Source organism: Anser brachyrhynchus (assembly GCF_964034855.1).
Source record: "Anser brachyrhynchus genome assembly, chromosome: 5".
In the NCBI taxonomy this organism is placed as follows: Eukaryota; Metazoa; Chordata; class Aves; order Anseriformes; family Anatidae; genus Anser; species Anser brachyrhynchus.
Genome location: NC_137699.1, coordinates 40,915,565 through 40,936,451, shown reverse-complemented (window position 1 = coordinate 40,936,451; position 20,887 = coordinate 40,915,565). Strand labels below are relative to the sequence as shown.

The window sequence follows — 20,887 nt, the reverse complement described above, 5'->3', positions numbered from 1 at the left end:
CTAATGTGGTTCAGCAAGGCTACATGCAAGGTGCTGCACCTGGGTTGGGGCAATCCCAGACATGAGTACAGACTGGGAGAAGAACTCATTGAGAGCAGCCCTGCAGAGAAGGACTTGGGGGTTCTGGTGGATGAAAAGCTTGACATGAGCTAGCAGTATGTGCTTGCAGCCCAGAAGGCCAGCTGCATCCTGGGCTGCATCACCAGAGGAGTGGCCACCAGGTTAAGGGAGGGGACTGTCCCCCTCTGCTCTGCCCTTGTGAGGCCCCAGTTGGAGTGCTACATCCAGCTCTGGGGGCCCCAGCAAAAGAAGAATGTTGATCTGATAAAGCAGGCCCAGAGGAAGGGCACAAAGATGATCAGTGAGCTGGAGTGCCTCTCCTGTGAAGAAAGGCTGAGAGAGCTGGGGCTGTTCAGTCTGAAGAAGAGAAGGCTCTGGGGAGACCTCATTGTAACCTTTCAATACTTAAGGAGGGCTTATAAAAAAGATGGAGAACAACTAATGCTGTGGTCAGATAATGATAGGACAAGGTGGAATGGTTTTGAACTAAAAGAGGGGGAGATTTAGATTAGATATCAGGCGGAAATTCTTCACTCAGAGGGTGGTGAGGCATTGGAACATAGAAGTCCACAGAAGTTGTGGATGCCCCATCCCTGGAGGTGTTCAAGGCTAGGTTGGACGAGGCCCTGAGCAACCTGATCTAGTGGATGGCATGTCTGTTCATGGCAGTGCGGTTGGCATTAGATCATCTTCAATGTCCCTTCCAACCCAAGTCATAGAATGACTCTGTGATCCTTGTCAGTCCTTTTCAACTCAGGATATTCTATGATTCTATAACATGACACTACCACAGATGTTCAAAGTAGTACTACTATTAATATATTATTAGGGAGAATGAAAGAAAAGTGAACCCATGACTGGAGCAAGTAACAATGCCGTTGATACCAATGAAGCTTATCATTACAGTTAATGGAGTTTTTGTTTTTTAAGAATGTACTTTCCCATATGAACAGCTTTTCTAACACTATTGTGGTTTCTACAGTACCTGTTTTGCTTATGTATCAGATTATGTGATTCTAAATGCAACTATACTGATGAATTTCAGTGTAATTTAGAACTCATTAATTTCTTGTCATGGGTGTCACTTTTACAGAGATAAGGAGCAAAATACCACATAGCAGTCAGATTTCTAGAAGGCCACAGGATGCTTGCATAGATTTTTTTTTCATCTTTTACAACTTCAGAAGGTCTGTTTATTTCAGGATATATATTTCTGGAATACATATATCTGCGATAGGCCCCAGATCCATAAATTACTCCAATTTTGAGGTACTTTGGTGCAGCTTAGAAAAAAAAATATAAAAATGCTGCAAAAGATTTACACTTAAAAAAAATTGTAAATCTTTTGCAGATCTTACTGTACTGTAAGTCCAAGAGGCCATGCCACTGAGCAAGGAAAAAAAAAATCCAGGAAGGCAAACAGTGATCAAGTGAATCAACCATGCAAAGTGAAATCCATCCTTTTAGAAGGAAAAACAGGTACCTGAAAGTGCAAAGTATTTGTAACATATGAAGTTAATATAAGATGTGCAGATGTACAATTACAGAATGGTTAAATGAAAAACATGGATGAGAGGACCATGTCAATAGAAAGGTCATGGTCACAGAAGTCTACTATCATGAAATAGGTGATTCTTTGCACAGAGTGCAAAAGTGAGGACATGGAAGCAGTCTAGATGAGTGGGAGAATGATAATCCAGATTTAAAATAACCTGAAAACAAAATATTGCACAGTAAGTACCTGCAGTAAGTAGCACAGTAAGTACTATTCATCAGAAATAACACTTTTGATAACCAGAAGTAATAATATTGACTGACCCACTGGGAAGACAATTTCCGTGTATGAAATGGAAACAAAATATAAAACATTCAGACAAAAGATCTGAATGACCACATCATCCCTGATGCCAAAGAGATGTTTATAGTGTATACAAACAGTTTGTTGATGTTTAAGATCGTCAAGTGTAATGTGATGCCAAGACAGATTCGAAGGCCATCAAATAAAAAGCAACAGACCTCCGAGGAATTTTTAGTGAGCAGATGAAAGCGCACACCAAACACAGTGTGAGTTTCTTAATGCTTAGAACTGAATCAAAGTTCAATAAACATATCTGCTTTGGTTGGAGATGTTCAGCATCTGTTAACAGGACAGAAGGAATACAAACTCACCAGGTAAGGTGAACAAATGCTTGTTGCCAGGATGCTCTTTGTTCAGTCTGTCAAGACACTAGCAGTGCCATTCTTGTGCTGGTGTTTGCAGGTAATATAAAACATTCCAAAATTACTTCAGATACACAATACTTTGGAAAAGTATAACTAAATTAGACAGAAGCAAGTCTGCTCAGGATAATTTTCTGGACAAATATCGTTTTGCCTATAAACATTCACTCTACTCCATGTATTACTTTGCTTTGAAACAATTTTGACTCAAAATCACGGTAAGTAAGAAACGGCACTGCTTGGTCTCCTTTCATTTGAACAGAGTCCAAGAAATCCTTAGTAACTGTTGTGAAAAGAACAACATACACACAGGGTTGCCTTGTGAGACAATGTTGTCAGTGAAAGGACAGCCTTACAGATACAGAAAGGTGGCACAACCAATGCAACTGATGCAGCAAACTGGTACATCTGTTTGTTTCCTTCAATTCAGAAACAATCCAAGGCTTGACTGGGTTCAAAATTCTGTCCCTTAGTAAACCAAGAACAGAATAAACTACTACCTTCTATTCACAGTCCTGGCAAAAATATGGCCACTTAAAGAGACCACTACCTGCCCCCCGAAAATCATGCAAATTCTTATGTTATCAAACCTCATTTCCCTTAAACTAAGGAGATAATCTTTCATTTAGAACAGATTTATCAGACTCTGGAAGACAGTTTTTCTAAAGGGATTCTGGATGACTTGACTTTCAGTAAATGGCAAGTGTTGCGTTTCATCATTTATTCCCCTCGTTTTCCATCAGAGGAAAATATTGTATTGTTAGCTTATGCTACATTTAAGGAAATATTGTAACTTTTGTATACTGCTACAAACTAAGATTATTTGTTAATGAATACAAATATCTATCAGTGCAAAAGCATCAATTACCAGGTGAGAAGATAACTGTTATTAAGAATGTAGTTGCCACTTGTTGGAGACACTATAACTTTAGCAGAAAGGAATGCAAAAAATTAATGTTCAAGTGGAACATGGACAGAATTATTTCTGCTGGATTTGTACATGGCTTCATTTTAGTGTTCATTTACAACATGATGCACCGGCTTATACTGAGATCTTCTGAGGTGTTCTGTACCGCTTCATAATACCAGCCATAACGTGACTAATCATGTTTCTAGCATGGATAAGAGCTAAGCAGACTTGGGTCTAACCTCAGTGACAACCTGTAAGACCTTATGATTTGGGTGCAGCACAAGCAAAAGCTCTGTTCAATGGTAATTAAGACTGCAACTGTACCTACTCTGTCTGCTAAAGTGTCTAGGAAGGACCAACTGAAGAAAAACATTTGTGCATTCTTATCTAGACTGTCAGCAGCGTGTTCCAAGTTTTACTAGGTCTTTTATTTCCACCTCCACTATGTACTTAAAAGCAAAGACTACTCAAATTTAGCAAACTGCCACTCTAAAAATGGAATAGTGATCTCATATACTTTATAACAGTTTTATTGGCAGGGCAGCAAATTTGTCTCTCACAAATCCCAGGCATTTAAAAGGAGCGTACACACTGCTTTTGGGTAGCTACTGGAGAGTGCAATGGATGCATTACATAATTTTTATATAAACTGAAGTGGACAGCTCTCCTGAGAGAGGAAGAGAAGCATCACCTTTCTTAGGAGGCTCTTGTACAAAGTTAGAGACTGTAGCTTGCTTTGATAAATCCTCTAGTATTTTATCCACATATAAGTTGTTGGCAGAATAGCATGAAGAACCTTTCAGGATTAGTTGTAACAATGTGTTATTTGCTGGAGGTAACCTGCAAGAAGCCTTTTAACTACTCCTATTGCTCTTGAAACGTTCCTGTAGCTTCAATAAAATAGAAACAGATCATAAGCAAATGCAAGGGCAGAGTGTATCTGCTCCCACTAAGCAGCACATCTGCAATCTACCTTTCCTCCTCTCCTACTTCCAAGATGTAGCTGGCATCCTAGTCTTCAAACATACCTATAAATTCATTTCCAAATGGGGTTGCAGTCCCTTTTATATATAGCAACATGTGACATCCTGAATGAAAATCATAATTGCCTTATGGTTAACTCCAGAGAGCAAGCTCTTAAACTAAGCTTTCGGAGGTTGATATTCTCTGTTAGATATGGAGGGAAAGTACATATTGGCCAGAGGAATTTACTGCAAAATGCAAGGGAAATGGGTGGATTGTTCAACATAATATTGGTGAGCCGCTTCATTAAAAAACAAACAAAAACCACAATCAATTCTGGGGCAAGCACAATATTTTGAAGCATCTTTTATCATATGACTGACAAACAGTAACACCATGTCAACAAGAAGTTCAACAGCAAGTTTTAAACTTTTCAAGGAGTAATGTCTAGTTATACTGTAGACTATATATTGGAGAAAGGTGTAATAGCCACTTCACCACTAGATAGTATAGCTATTCATCTGTTAGCTGTAAAATATTGTTAATCAGCAACTGAACTGTTTTCTATCACTCAAACAGTATTGCAGTTAATAATGGTATAACAGATGAAATGGCTGAAGCCAGCAGAGATGTGTTCTGGATGTGTCTGGGGCTTGCCATGTTCACAGGTTTCCAATAAATCAACAAAATCTGTGCTGCCTTATATAAAAAGATTATTAAAATATTGAAAGGCTTTTCTCTCATTCTTCTAGGATGCAATTAATGACTATAATAAATGTAAAAAGTTGTATGCTGAACTGGAATTTGAATAGAAGTGATGAAATTTGAATCTCCCAGTTTCCTATCACTGGTTCAGGCAAGTTTCTCTGGATTACAAAATATTTCAAAAGCATGTGGCTCTGTCAGAAACAAATCAGAGGCTTTGTAGACATAAATCAGCTCTAAACACATGAAAATGAAGCTCTGAAACTTCAGCCCTGAAGCTCTAAAACATGAAAACAATGTTAGAATGACTAGACATAGGCCACAACTACTATCTTCTGAAAGCAGCCAACTACTCAATAGTATATTGTGTGTATATATATATATTATTATTATATTATATATATATTATAGATTACATATAATATATATTATATATTAAGTATATAGAGTATATAAATACCCAACTATTCAATAACCACTACTATACGTCTAAATAGGATGGATACTCTATGTGTTTCAACATTAAGAAACATTCTAAACTTCACATTCAAGCTTTTTAAAAAGTATTTTAAGCTCTCATGACATCAGATCTTTCTGGGATTATGCTCTTCATTAATGACATGTTGACTGGATTTATTCTTGTGGTTGGCATAGTATAGCAGGTATGGAAAAATAGTTTCCAAGAATCTTGGGAATTCTGGGAATCAAACCAGAGATTAACACAATTTATGAAGGGCATAAGGAAGTACTTAAATTAAGTCTTCTAGAGTGGCTTTTTCATGGCCATCCTCACTGGATTATCTACAAAATACTATGCACTATAGATTTCCTGTCTTTGACACGATGCTTATGTGTCAGCAGGAAAGGAGGTGATAACAGCTATAATTGCTTTATGACACTACTGTAGACAAATTTCTGATGGATCTTGCAGGCCAGTTTCTTGCCCATTGCTCTAAATTTATGGTATTAATAAAACCATGGAAGCATTTAGGATGAATTCTACAGAAAGCGACAACTAAAAAAATTGACTAATCAGAAGAACAAAATTGTAAAAGAAAAAAAAGGACAATCATAATCAAAGATTACCATCCTAACAGTTCTGAAGAAGATAAATAACCTTTACAAGTTCTAATGACATCATACTTGGCTGGAGTAAACTCATTAAGTCACTAAAGGGCACCTGATTTTTGTATCACCATGAAACGGACTCTCCTCTATTCTGAGCGTTTAGCTTGAAAGTAAATTAGTATGTCTCTTTGGTGTTTAAAGCAGATTAACATCTGCTTTAAAAAGAATGTACCTCCTAATTAAAAATTACAAAATAAATCAGGCCTGTGAAAAAAAAGAATTCACATCTCCCTATTTTTCATTCAAATCCAGTTAAACATTTTCTATGAATTTTCACATTATTTTTCCCACAAGACTTATTTCTTACTCTGTTTCAACAGAGTAAAGAGGACATTCACACAGGCATAATTTTTATTTTTCTTTATGAAAATATATTACTTGAAGCTCTGTATTTCGAAAATACACACTATAAAGCCAACAATAAAATGATCCACAACAATATTTGAATACCAATGAAAAAATATCAATTCCTCAACTGTTCTATGTTTAATTGAATCTGATATTTCAGTGTATTGTGGGAATACATTTATCAGAATCAGTAGAGACCAAATGTTAATTATGAACGCCAAGCACAAATGAATAATCTTACGTATAGACTCTGACACATTAGAACTGCAAAGTACTCTGCAGATCTTATTTTATGAAAATGTACTAAGAGCGCAAATGTATAGGCCCTTAGGAAGCAATTATCCCTAAAAGATTTAGCTATAATTCAATCTGAAATATTATAAGAGATTTTTTTAAATGGTTTCACAAAGAAGAGGATTATTTTACTTTAGCTATGGAAATAGGGGCCCACATGCTTCCCTGAATGACCTCTTTGCAGCTGTGGGCATTGCCTGGAGGGAAGATTTGAAATCAGTCTTGTCATGCAATTAATATAATCCCCTATGACCAATAAGGATATTATAAAAATTAGGAGTACCGATTTGGCATTGTTGGACTGCATGGCCCACATCACTATAAGGAATGTCCTATCCCATAAATACATTAAATACAGAAATTTTAAACCACAACATATTAATACATCTGACAGAGGTGTCTTACCAAAGATGTACAGATGTTACATCAAACAGTAAGATGAACTGGTACATTCTAGATCTATACACCACACCTTATGTGTCATGTGTTTAATTTGGCACATGATCTTTGGGTGTGGCATGGGATGTAAAAGTATGTAAAAATGAAAGTATGCAGAGTGCTTACATCATTTTTGCTATTCCCAGATCCTACATCTGTCCGGTTTACAGCCAGCACGCCTCTTCTGCAGGTAAAAACAGTCTCTCCGCTGCTTTATTTCACTCAAGAGTCCATGTGCTGCTGGTGCCTCAAAACAGGGTAGAAACAGCCCCAGAAGCTAATATAACTAAAAATAAAGCCGAAAGCTTGCATTTTGTTTTACGTGTTAGACCATAACATATGTGGAAAGAAACACATTTCTTGTGGATACTGGTCTTACATTTTTTTTTTCCTTCTGAGCAACTCACAATCGTGAGGTGATTTTAAAAATTAAGAAAGAAATAGTAACACATAGGGTTTTGTTGTTAAGAGTATTTCAGGACACTGCAGAGTCCCGAAACTCATCTTTTATCATAAACTTTTATGCCATCCTTAATCTAGCCAATCCTTATTACAGTATTTTTATCCAGCTAAAAGTATCTTTATACCACATCTGATGTTTGCACTTCCATTGCTCCCTAAAGCAAATCTAAAGCAGATCAAGTTCCTCATCTGCCACCTATCACCAAAATACATCTTTTGTCAAACTATGTCAGAGAACATCTATTAATTTAAGAGAGTAGGGTAAAGTGAAGTTGTTTTTTTTTTAAATACTTATTTTATAGAATTTTTCCTGGATGGACATAGAATGAGTATCTGGACTTCTCCTGCAGGAGTGTAAATGCTTACATCTGAGTTAACAGTATATAGCACAGTTTCTCACTTGCATGTGGAGATGGTTAAAGCAGTCAGTTGTTTAGATCATGGTGAAAATAAAAATAATTGTGCTGATATTTAACCCTGCACCACAGAGACAAACAGCCTGTTATATTTCTCTGAAAATGGTCAGACAACCCAGAGGATGATTGGCAGCAGCAGCAGCCGCCAAGAGGAGTGCTCAGGTCTGTACACACAACCTGTGCATAGCACCCCCACCAGCTACTGAGCAAGTACAGAAGGAAGGACGAGGCAGCTGAGGAGAGCAGGATTCTCCAGGGGAGGTGTGTACCCAGAGCCCATGTTGCACCACCTGGCAGGAGGCTCCTGAGGGGAGCTCTGCTGCCAACAGCACCAGGACCAAACACCATCCAGGCCCAGAGTGCCGGTCCAACCCACGGCTGAAGAAGCGCTGACCTGACTTTCATCCCTACCAGCCAGTCTGTATTTTCCAGGCTATAGCTGCACTAAAAATGGATGAGAAGCTTTTCATTTAGATAACTGCTTAGGTCAGGATGAGTGTTGATATGCTGCATATCAATGCTGCCTATTATTGCCAGTATTTCACACGGGCATTTCACAGTTTTCAAGGTCAAGAATTCAACTTAACCAAGCCTTTTAAAAAGTACTCAGATGGCCCTGCCCTCACTGTAGACAACAGTAATATGAACTGAGACAAACTTTAGAGAGGTACAACATTAATAAAGTAGAACTTTACCAGAAATTTAAAAGCATTCCTTTTTTTTTTTTCCTCCCCCAACTCTCATCTCTAAAAGACTACGACCAATTAACCTTTAACTTTGAAAAAAATCAAAAAATGCCTGTGAGAGCCAGAAATTAAATTCTTTAAAGATTAGGTGCTGGGAGAGCAATATCAGGCTTAGGATGAAATCCTAGTAACACTCTCAACTATTAAGTCACTTCTTGCTCTGAAAATACAATTATTCTGTAAGCATTATGTCAGACAATATTAAATGTAAAAGTGTACTCTCAATAAAGCATTGATATTTTCTGAAGGAAAGAGTCTGGGCATAACATTTTCAATGACACCAGAAAAACAAGTCAGCATGCGATTAATGAAAAACAATATTATTTACTGTAAGTAGCATGCTTGGCAGGCATGAACTTTTAGTGATACCAGATTCAAAACAATACTATTATTACAGTTAGAAACAGCTCTGAACATTTATGATCTCTATTGCTTGTTATCTGAGAATAGATTGCTTTCAATATTACTCACCTGATTTTGTAATATTCACCATGGATTCTGATGGCAATTATAAGCCCACAGAACATACAGCATTTTTATGTCATGCAGCCTCTCTGTTTATTCATCATACTATTTTTTCTTTTTTCTTTTTTTTTTTTAACTGAGAAATGTCAAACTACACACAGATTTACCTTAATTCCTATATCTTGCATTGGTTGAGTTGTTGCATGAATAACAATGTTTTCCCAACATTAAAAAAAAAAAAAAAAAGGAAGAAGGAGGCAGAGGAAAATCTGCGTATAAATGAGATATGCTTGGATCTTACTGCCTACATCAAACAGTTTTAAAATGACAACACAGTAACAACAAAGCAACTTCTGCCTTTACATTGTCTCTCCACTATCCGTAAAAGAGATTTTTAAGAATATAGTGGTTTAATAGGCGTGCATGATACTTGCACATCTTACCTGGCATTTTCTCTTAGTCTGGCTAGCACTGAGACTGCTGGTTATGTAGCTATCAATTCCTCTGACGTTACAATTTCCCTTTCTCAAGGCAGCAATAACCTGTCACTTTACACTGTCCTTTCTCTGACCCTCTCCCGCCTCTCTGCTCATTTTTATTCTTATTGACAAGACTTATTATTCCTCCTCCCAATTCCAACTAGCTACCCTTTTGCAAATAGTAGTATCAACTATGTGGTCACTAGTAGTATAGGTCAACAATGTTATTAATATAGTACACACTGCTGGGAGCAGATCAAATAGCCATGCTTTAAAATATTAGTTTTGCAAAGGTACCGTGAAGCAAATAGTTGCAGTTTTCTTCATTATAAAATGTAGTGCAAGGACAGACTCCAAGAATCTAGTGTTAATTATCAGCCCAATGATTTTGAGTATATGTTATTTTTTTCTTTCCTTTTTTTTTTTTCTTACACAAGATAAAATAAAACCATAACAGAAGGATGCTGTATCTGTGTTTAAAGAAGGGGTTGTTGGCAAACACCATAGCTCACTTCTGCCGAAATGTACACAACTGATATATGCAGCCCAGAAAGCTGGCACCAGGGGCTTACAACCTTAATTTGCCTGCAAGAAGAAATGGAGATTTACCTTCAGAGCACGTTCTTGATTGTTTTCAGCAGTCAGATGTCTCGTGTTGTTTGCTAAAGTCTGGTTCTGCTCTTTCAGATGATGAAGCTCCTGCTCTAGCCGTTTGCACTGCAACGAGGGAAGAATCCCATTAAGTAGAGGAGTGTGGGCATATTTTTTTTTTAACAAGCCAAATGAATTAACGTAAATAACCCCATCACCATTTCTGCAGTAGAGAAAGCATCAGACAAAAGCATGTTACAATCCCAAAACAGCACTAGAGCTACATTTTTAAAATGTGCAGCATTATTCAGTTTCCTCCTAGTCCAACTGTATGTCAAAAAAAGCAAAGTTTAGTATTAGATAAAGACATTTTGCATAATGTTTTAAGAAGTCTTAAAAAATTGCAAAGGTATGGGGATTAAATTCTGCTCCTAGTTATGCCAATATAATACCGTATTTTGGCTTTTATGTATTGAGTAAGTGATTATCAAGGAAGCAATACGTACTTTTAGAAAAGCAAGCAAATTAAACACCCTCCTCCCAACCAGCCTTTTATAAGAAAATATGTGTGTAATTTTTATACTTGTATTTTTTTTTACGCTGAGATTATTCTAATTTCCAAGTACACAACACATGTTGAAACAAAAGAAATTTTAAGATTTTTTTGATTAAATATTTAATTTAATGACAAAGAATGAAAAAATTAACATTTGCTACTGTGTGCATACACAGATATACTTACTGTGGTCAGCTGAGCACCTATTTTAAAGGTCAGCAAATCGTGAACTAAATTATATTTCACTGTTTTTTACAGTAACCATAAGAGACTTTGCACAGTTACTTTGGTTTAAAGGAGTAATTAGTAATTAGCAGGAGACACTGCATTGCTTTATGAAAAAAAAAGTTTTATAAACACAAACAAACAAAACCCCAAAGGATGAAGGACCAGGAAGACAGAGAAGCAGCTGTTGGACAGCTCTAGGCAAAAATACAACATTAACAGGAATATTTTAAAACAATATATTGCAAGGAAGTAGTTTGGATATTACCACCAAAAAACTAATCTAGTAAACCTATCTGGGACAGAAGAAAATTCATTGATAATGAATATTTTAATAAATATCTTCTGAAAACACTAGTAAGAAAGGAATGAGAATTATGATATATGCCCACATGAGCGCTGTTGACTCAAATAAAAGACTTGAATATATCAGTCTCTTTTGCTACCTTGGTGACTCTGGACAGCACAGAACAGAGCTTACTAACAAGTGCATGCAACATATTCCAACACAATTTTGTACTCGGGACAAGGAAACATAGCTGATGTTAACTCTAAACAAAAATTATTTTAAAGGTAACAAATCCCCCTGGAGTAGTGCATTCTCTCAATGAGAGTTATAAAGTTCCTTAATGCAGTTTCATTTTTATAGCAATAAAATGAGAAAAAGACACTTACAAAATAAGGAAATCCAGATAAAAATGTTAAGATACATTTGACTGCAAATATTTTTATAAATTCGAGGTACTTAATGTCTATCTAACAAAAAAGCATAAATCACAGCTGTAATTCTGCAATGAACAGCATAAAAATTGTGTTTCTGCAGGCATGAAAAACAAGGTCCTAGGAAAATTACTAAAAACTAAACCCAAATTATGCTTTTTTTTCCCCTCTAGATTTTTTTTCTCTAGCATACAGGATCTAAACATCATTAAGTAAATAAAATCAATCTACTTCTTCAGACATTATTCATGACACTCCTGTTGCTATGTAATATCAGCAGGCCACTCACCTTTCTGCTTTGCCAATGCTCTTCTTTAAAACACTGCTCTGTAATTCCCAATTTGGCAGTATCACAGGTTTCTTGTAGAAAATATTTTATAGAATGCCAAAATCTCAACCTACCTTTATAACAAGAATTTATATTCATACTATTCTCTTTTACAAAAAAAAAAAAAGTTAAAATATGCTAAGAGCAAAGCCTAGCTACAGGACATGACAGAAAAAAGATCTTGATGTGTAGGGCTGGTAGAACAACTAAGAGTATGGGCACAATCTTACCCTGCTCTCCATTTCACTCCTGTGAAGTCAGAACAGTGAAATAAACAGCACAGGGGGATCCTCGTACCATGCAGCAGCATAAAGATGCAGCAGAAGTAACATAAAACAGATGTGCATCCCTATCAACTCAGCCTTTGCACACTACATCAACCTTGGTAGCATATCATAATTCACCTTTAACTTCATTCTGAATAAGAATGTTGATATATGAAAAAAATGGGTATACTCAATTTGTATACTGCTTGAAACCATTTTGAGGGTATCATTGAAAGAAGTGGTGATCTCATTCGGCCTTTGCATATAAGTGTTGGAAACAATGGATTTACAGAAGATATCGCAAATGAATTATGAATCCAGATGTATTTATTCCTAGCTGTCTTGGAAGCAAAATCTTTAAACATCCTGCTAGTGAAAGTATTAAATAATACTCTTAAACAGCAATATTGTGTTACTACTTACTAACGTTTTACAATTTACAGTACTTTTATACCTGAACTAATTTTTAACCATTAAAAATAGCATTCTAAAAACAAGGGCTCTTTCACAAGAACAAGAGCATATGATATTTCTGTGTAATCTTGCTGTAAAGAAAAGTTTTAAAAATAGAATTTTAAACAATGCAGTCCTTCTCTTCATTTCAGCCAACATTTTTTGAATTCTGTGTCATTGGTTGTTAGTAAGGTCCAATAAAAATAGATGTTCTTTAGAAGAACATGTGTTTTTATTGGTTCACTCCAGGGCTTTAAAATGCCAACAGCTGCAAGTAAGAAAGTGGATTTCCTTCTAAAAACATACATAAAAATACTTTTTGGAGCACAGTGAAGAGAAGCCATCGTCCAATTCAGTACTAGCAAAAAGGAAATGTCAGATGTATCCTTTTAAGAAAGCTGAAAGCTAAAGGAAGTGTTTCATTTTAAATATTATAAATAAGAATATCTAACCAGTCATCCCAAACCTGCAAAAATTTGTACTTGCAGAACATTCAAATAGAATCCTCTTAAAGTTAGAAACAAAATATTTTGTGCAACACAGGTTGCCTAGACATTGTGATCTGAGGTGTAATCACACACTTATGAAAGACCAGACAGTAATTGAGAAAACTGCTACTCTATCTCAGATACTTTAAGTACTGCAAGGAATATGAAAACAGCTTAGATTGATGTCAAGAATATGCCTTGATCCGAACACTGAAGACTTTGCCAAGAAAAGGATATTAAAGCCTTGGAAATGGCAGCATGTGATTTTTGAAGTTTTCACACAAACAACTCACCAAGAATCAGCCTCATCACACACACCTGTGTTCAGAGCTCTGCAGCCAGAGAGGCAATCCTGATGGGGAAAAAAAAAAAAAGGAAGAAAAAGAAAAGAAGAAAAAAAAGAAGTCCTCTCTCTTCTTTCAAATCCTAATGTTTATTCCCCTCTCTGAATATACACTTTCCCTCTAAAAGTCTCCCACCTAAGCTAGCCTTATTCTGATAAGATACTTACCAGGCAGTGAACCTGTTATACTCCAGGTGTTCCTTGAGCAATCATCAGTGCCCGTCTGCACAGATTTCACTAGAATGTCATCCCTTCCCAGCAACAGGCACTCAATCTTCTCTTTAACCATATTTTCACTGTACAAACTAGTTTCTCCCTTTTAAATACACCATGTCTTTCCAGACAAATACCCCAATACCCAGCACAGGATATATCACATGCAGCTAGACACTAAATGAAAAGCAAAGCATGTGACATACCAAAAAAAAAAAAGACTCAGAAAAGAAAGGATAGACAGAAAGAACACCTGTTCTCACCACCTTCTAATTTAAACCATTAGACAACCCTTTTTTTAAAAACAAAACAAAACACATCAGCTGATATGATTTGGCAGAACCTGGATGTTCAAGACAGGCACCAGTTTGACCCTCAGCAGGTGCTGACTTCTTTCAGTGTTGGTGGGAGACCTGAGATCACCATGGGGGAAAAATGCAGGCAAACAGCAAAAACGAGCACCAACTAATGGGGATGCTGATGGAGAGATCAAGAAGTGGACCTGGACCAGCAGAATACCACAGAATAAAGTCCTGGAGGCTCACACAGGAAGAGACTGTTAAAAGATGGTCCTAGCTCCAGGTACACAAAAGGAGCAAAGATGGAAGATAGAAAAATCAATGCAGATAACCACTTAATAGTGTTTGGCCTTTACTAGAAAATGAGGTTGCATTAACATATCAAACACAACTTTAGCACTTGTATAAACAAATCATCTTAAACATGCTGTCAGCTTATCAGAATTTTCTTCTTTGACTTTTATCTACAACATATTAACATGGTGTTACGGTGCCTGCCATGTCTACACAGATAGATGAGTAATTTTTGGTCATTACTTAATGGGATTCTTCGGTGACGTGTTCTAATATTAAAATGTAAAGAGATTATACAACAATAAAGACAAATCCACAAGCAATTGGAGAGAGAACATTAATACGAAAAAGATGGAATAGGGAAAAGTGTTAACATTGAGCAGAGAACCCCCCTGTCCCCACAACAATTTGGTCACTTGCCAGTTTATTTATGTGAAGATAACACCTATCCCTACAGACCTCATGTAGAAGCATATTTAACTCTGAGTTACTCAGGTCAATCAGGCTGTTCACATGCTTTGAAATAGGCTTAAGTGTTTTGCTACATTTGTGACCCTGGCTCTCATCTCAGTTATATTGGGTGGGTTGCTCATTTTGTGTTTCAGTGCAGATTTGACTAAGAGAAAGTGTACTGTACCACCCATTGGCTGAGAAATCAATGAAATGGCTGGTTAAGTGCAGAATAAGTTGAATATAACAGAGAACTATATTACCAACTTACTACAAATACAGTCTTGGTGGCTATTTAATCCTGTTACTTCTACGCTTGCTTTTAATATTACTGTATAACATACAATATTTTCCTTAGTCTCCATTAAAAGGAATTAGAATTAGCCCCTTCTGAGGTTACAGCAATATGCTAGCAAAATAAAAGAATCAACTTATGTAATTTATATGTTAGGAAAAAAAAAGTTAATACAGTTTCAGTTAATGCAGATTTGAGGGTCAAAGTCTAATGAAACAAATTTACTCGGACTAATATGAGGCCAAATTTTGCAGAATTCTTTCCTGAATTCTGAATTACATTTGTATACACTAATTCGATTAGAAAACCAAAAGATAATAAAAAATATCTTCATAAAAAATTATCTATCATCCTTGTCAAAATCTGCAATGCCAATAAACTTATGAATCAGCACTGGTATAAACACACATGACTCCACTGATAAGATGGCTGAAAAAAGGGATCGTATAAGATGGAAGTACTGCAATAAGCTTGTTCTATTCTTGTACTCTTCCTGAAGTCCGGATTGTTGTCTGAGAATGGGGTCATGGTGGTGAGCTGGGTGGATCTTTGGTCTGATCTGATCCAATCCAGTCAGTCTTAAGTACTTTCTGTAGTTTAATAATAGATCTAGTACAGCTTCCCACAAATAGTTTTACTCTCTCATTGAACTAAAGGTAACATCTTTATTCAAGTAATACAAAAATCAAAAGTGAGTGTAAAGTCAACTACCATGGGTCAGCTGGTGCATTATTACTTTAGTGCATACAAAAGTCTTCACTTTAAGCTGTGAGTAATCCATTACATTCTGTGGACATTTATGCATGAAGATTGTCCTAAATAGGGATCTCAATTAGTGAAGTAGTGAGAAATAAAACCAACCTAATTCCTACTAAATAACTTAGGAAAGTGGTTTCTGTCCTCTAAATTATAGTAAAGCAGGAGTTCATTTAAATAACAGATGAACTGTTTTCCAAATTGCATTTTTCCCTTCGTGTATTTTCAACAAAACGCTTTCCAACAAAGTAAATGACACACACTATCTTGATGGAAAATGCACAGCTACCAGTAAAAGCTGAGCTCCTGGGATACCAACATCCTACTACACAGCATACTTTTGGAAGTGATATATCAGATACATTTTGAGATTAGTTAGTGAACATCCACTGCTATGAAAAAATGAAGTACAAATAATTAACCTACATATCAAACACATAAAAAAAAAAGGAAAGAAGAATCCTGTCTACTTTTTCACCTGTTATTTTAAGCTGTCATCTGTGGTACCATGAGTACAATAAATAACATTAACTGAACATACAGGGCTCAACTGATTGTACTTTTAGTTTATTATTCTGTTCTCCTTTTCCTATTTCATGTATAATGATCCACACTTTAAAGTAGCTCCCAGCTCAAGGATGCCCAACAAAATGCAAGTGTTCTCAGTTTGACAACCCTTCTCTCCCTCTCCCCCAAGTATTTTATTTTTTTGAACAGTCTGCCCCTTGTCCCAAATTCATCACGATTTCTGGAGAGACAAACATCTTGCGCCACTTGGATGCTACACAACTCTTTCCTTTGCAGACAAAAATAATACCAAAGTGATCCAGTCAAAACACAAGCCAACCTTTGGTGTCACTGTGAATTATGTACTTTGAACTGCAGATGTTTGGAAGCACTTATATTTATACAAATAGATTTTATCCTTTTTCTTCTAAAATAATCAGTTAAAGAGAAATAAAGAAATAAAGGAGTTTCTACATAATAATCACTAGAACAATTTTTCCATTAAATTATAATTTTGAATTAAGGCTTTCAAACCTCTGAAAGAAAATACTTTCCTTCAAAGTTCTGGCAAACCATCAACAAATGTGTTTAAATGATTATTTATACAATGCCCAGCAGCTTAGAACTACTAGGATTTCAAGAAAGAAAGGTGTTTTTGTAGAGCTTAGGCCTCAGAAACATATGCATCTTAAAACAAATTATATTACATTAGTAAGAGAAACACTTATATGCAAACACCTCTTTCTGCAGTAGTGCAATGGTGTCTTGTCCCATCAGAAGCCATCAAAAGAAACGCATTAAAATACAAATGAAACATTTTGGTCTTCTCTGTCATTATGAGCCAGTTGGAACCTGCAGCATTAAGGCAGATAACATTCTGTACACACGACTTGGTTTCCTCCTACCATTCCTCTTCCTTTCTATTTCTGAACACCTGAAAATGCAGCAAAACAAGCTGTCATTTTCATTTGAACAGTTAAAGGAACTGTAAGTGCCCAGACAGACATTCAGAAAATTCAAACTGTTTTTACTCTTCATTTTATATTAATTGTAACGTGCAGCTATTCAACAGCACTGGCTAGCCCTATGATACTCCTCCACACAGCTTCGTTCTCATTATATTTTTACATTTCCTATTGTTCTTTCAGCAATGACATTTCAAATATCAAGACAAGTTTGATCTACTTCTTGAAGAGCTCAGTGCACTCAGGCTTTCCTAATCAATGACACTCATAATAGAAAACGTGCTAGATGAAAAAGGAAAACCTGATGCTCTTCAGCTCTGTGTAATTCACCAGTCATTCAAGCAGGGTTCCTGTGCTGGCTGTGCCACTGAGCTAGCCTGGCTCTGCTGAAGAGGGGTTGTGACTGACTCATCACCTACAGGAGGAAACAACAGTAGAGTTGCTGAAGCCACATAATTCGGTTGCCTTCACAGTTCGCTGTATCCCTCTGCATCAATGTTCCTGATAAGAACTTATTTCATCCCATGCTTGATTCAGTTACCTAAAAATTGGTGGCTAACATTATGTGGGAAACCTTAGGTTATCAGAAGCACCTGCACAGGCCTGGCAGACATAAGAAGCTAGGCCTATGGGAAAACCACTGGAGGCCTAGAAGCCAGAACACTGCCTGAAATGTCATTAGACATGCATGTTTAGGCAAAACTGAGCCCCTCCACAGCTCCTGATGCTTTTCTTAAGTGTTCTGAGGCCAAGCAGGATCATGATATGTGGCTTGAAGGTCAGGAAGGCTGGCTTCATCAGAGTTTGGACTGTCCGGCAGCCATGTCAACTAGTGTAAAGCAACTGTGTTATGATAAACAATGGTACTGACTAAACAGAAAGATACACTGGTTAGATATGAATAAAATTTTAAAACGTGGATGCACAATCATGTAGGAGTTTATATATTTAATATATATTTAATATTTTTCTTGCTATTTTATCCTTTTTAATTCCCACAGTGAAACGTGATTAAAAAAAACAAAACACAACCTGATTGCGTATTAAATAGCCCTACAAGAAGTGTCCCACCGAAGCCAGTCAGAGCAGCTGAATATTGAAATACCATACTGATCTTCTTTACTAAAGGTCTCAGCACTTTCCAAGTCACAACAACTCCCACATACTTGTTCACACACTGTTTTGAAAGACAGTGCTAACCTCTGTGTGATTTGTTAGCACAATGAGCTGTAATGTTATGAAATGGGCCACTGCAGTCACAATACTCAGTAAATGCAGATAATCTAATATACTGTTGATTTTCTGTCTTCAGTTACATAGGGAGAAATTCCACAGTAGCCAGCCACATCTTCATCACATGGGCTCAAAAAATAACATTATTCTCCTACAGATTTGTAGATCCTATACACATTCTTTCTAAAATGGAAATATAATAAAAGAAAGGAACATGAATTTTGAAAAACCATGAACTTTTTTTTACTAGCTATTTTATTTTTTTGTTCTATTTCTCCTGCTTTGTTATTGAAGAAGGAAACACAAGTCATTCCCCTCCAATTTTTCTTTAGTCTCTCCCTCCTTTGAATCCAGCATCTTTCCTCCTTTCTTTTGCACTGCAGAATGTTCACACACTCCAATTCTCAATTCTCATCTTGGCGTGTGTGAGGTCTATTCCACTGCACTGTCTCATTTTTATCTACTTTTTGATTCATCCAATTCCCATAAATACTCTCATTATTATGCAAATTTTCTCAATAATTCTTCTTGTTTAATTATATGAGTGCTCGGAGATGTTGTAACACCTGATGAACACTGACTAATCAGTTTTTCCATCACTTTACTGAAATTAATAAATAGGACTTGTTTTATGGGATGAAGAATTAACATAGGAAGTTTAAGAAGCTTACAAGATCATGTCAGAAGTGGCATTACTACACCTAAATCCTTTGCTTTGCTGACTTGACCAAATGACACCGAGCTATTGCGTCCTGTGGCCACGTGTTTTGCTGGCTTCTCAGCATAGCCAGTTCCATTACAACCAGATGGTCCGTGGCCAAGAGACAGCTTGTCAAACATCTGACACATAGCTGATAACTGCTTTTGTTTAAAACCTTTCCCGCATCCCCGTAGTGATAGTACTCAAAAATATACATAGTAGAGTGGAGGCAGGCAGTGTTGACTGATACACCTAAGTTTTCAGCAACGTCAGCTACCAAAGATATATGAAAAGAGAAATTTTAGAAACGGGTGTTCAGCCTGATCCTCCACCTAGTTCTAGAAATTCGAAATCCGATTCTCAGATATATGCAAAGCATATACAACTGCTGACAGAGGCATGTTTTTAGAAAGTGTAACCTTGTTTAATTGAACATAACCATTATTAGTTGACAAGAAAACAAGATTTGGTAAACAATCTGTCATTCTAATGAGGTGGTTTTCAAATAATCTTCAATGGATTTTGTTAAAATCCATATGCAAACAAGACTATTGTCTAAACCTTAAGTTGGCATTTACAACATAAAAGGACAGGAATACTCCTGGTCCATTTTTAAATATCATCACATTATTTCAGAAAATAGTATCATGGACCACTGCATGGAAGCCACGTTTTTTTTAATCTCTTTATTCAGATACTGTAATCATGGGACTGCAGGTTTTCATCACAGTACACAGTATCTGTTTGTCCTGCTAAATACTGTACTCTTAATTGAGCCATCAGTTGCTTAAGTGGCAGTTCTTCAGATTTTCTGTTGCATGTAATGTGTTCTCCCAAAATTTCTTTACTGTACAATAAAAGCTGCTTTAAGCTAGAGATTATGACAAACTAAAACAGCTAACTAGGTAGGTGACAGCACAGAACTCTGCAGATATGCCAGGGACAAGAAATAGTTTTTGAATAAATGACTTAAAGTCAGAAGTAGTTACTCTTTTCTCCAAGGAACCAATGAGCTGTTTCAGGAAACCTCAACAGTAAAGATCACAAGTACCTGAAAGCAATATTAATATTAGCATTATAACAGCCTGCAAACAGGTGTCAAAATGAAGTAACATTATAAATCTTCATATTTCATTGTGAAATCAGTTTCTCACCAATGCTGAAATCTAGGTAATAGCAAATCTATAAAATTCATATTTCAGACATCTTTTCAAATTTGCTTATCTGCATTGCAAAGTGGAATAAAAATACTCAAAAAATCAAGCGCTTAACCAGCTTTGCAAAAGCTTAAATTGACTCACGTCATATGTCTGATACAGAAGACAATGATACCCCACAAAGAAACGCTTAAGAAAGTAAATAAGAGCTCTGCAAAACTAAAACAAAACCACACATTTCTGTTTTATATTGCTCAGTTTCAATAACACTGAGAAATGTCTGCATGATTTTGGTACGTGAATAAGACTTTTCAAATATTAAGTAGTGGTGGCATCTAAAAATTTGAACACTGTAACAGAAATTATTTTTAGCTTCACTGAATTGTTTTGCAGGGATTGATGTCACTCTTCTCA

General features: G+C 36.3%; 1 protein-coding gene across 19 annotated transcripts in view; it reads right to left on the bottom strand.

Moving 5' to 3' along the window:
* The window catches only part of MIPOL1 (mirror-image polydactyly 1), a 192,985-nt gene that overhangs the window by 89,639 nt on the left and 82,459 nt on the right, over positions 1-20,887 (bottom strand). For all 19 annotated transcript variants that reach the window (XM_080592925.1, XM_080592926.1, XM_080592935.1 and 16 more), the window contains one exon: positions 10,244-10,351. In XM_080592925.1, coding sequence (XP_080449051.1) covers positions 10,244-10,351 — 108 coding nt within the window. The remainder of the gene's footprint in view (positions 1-10,243; positions 10,352-20,887) is intronic.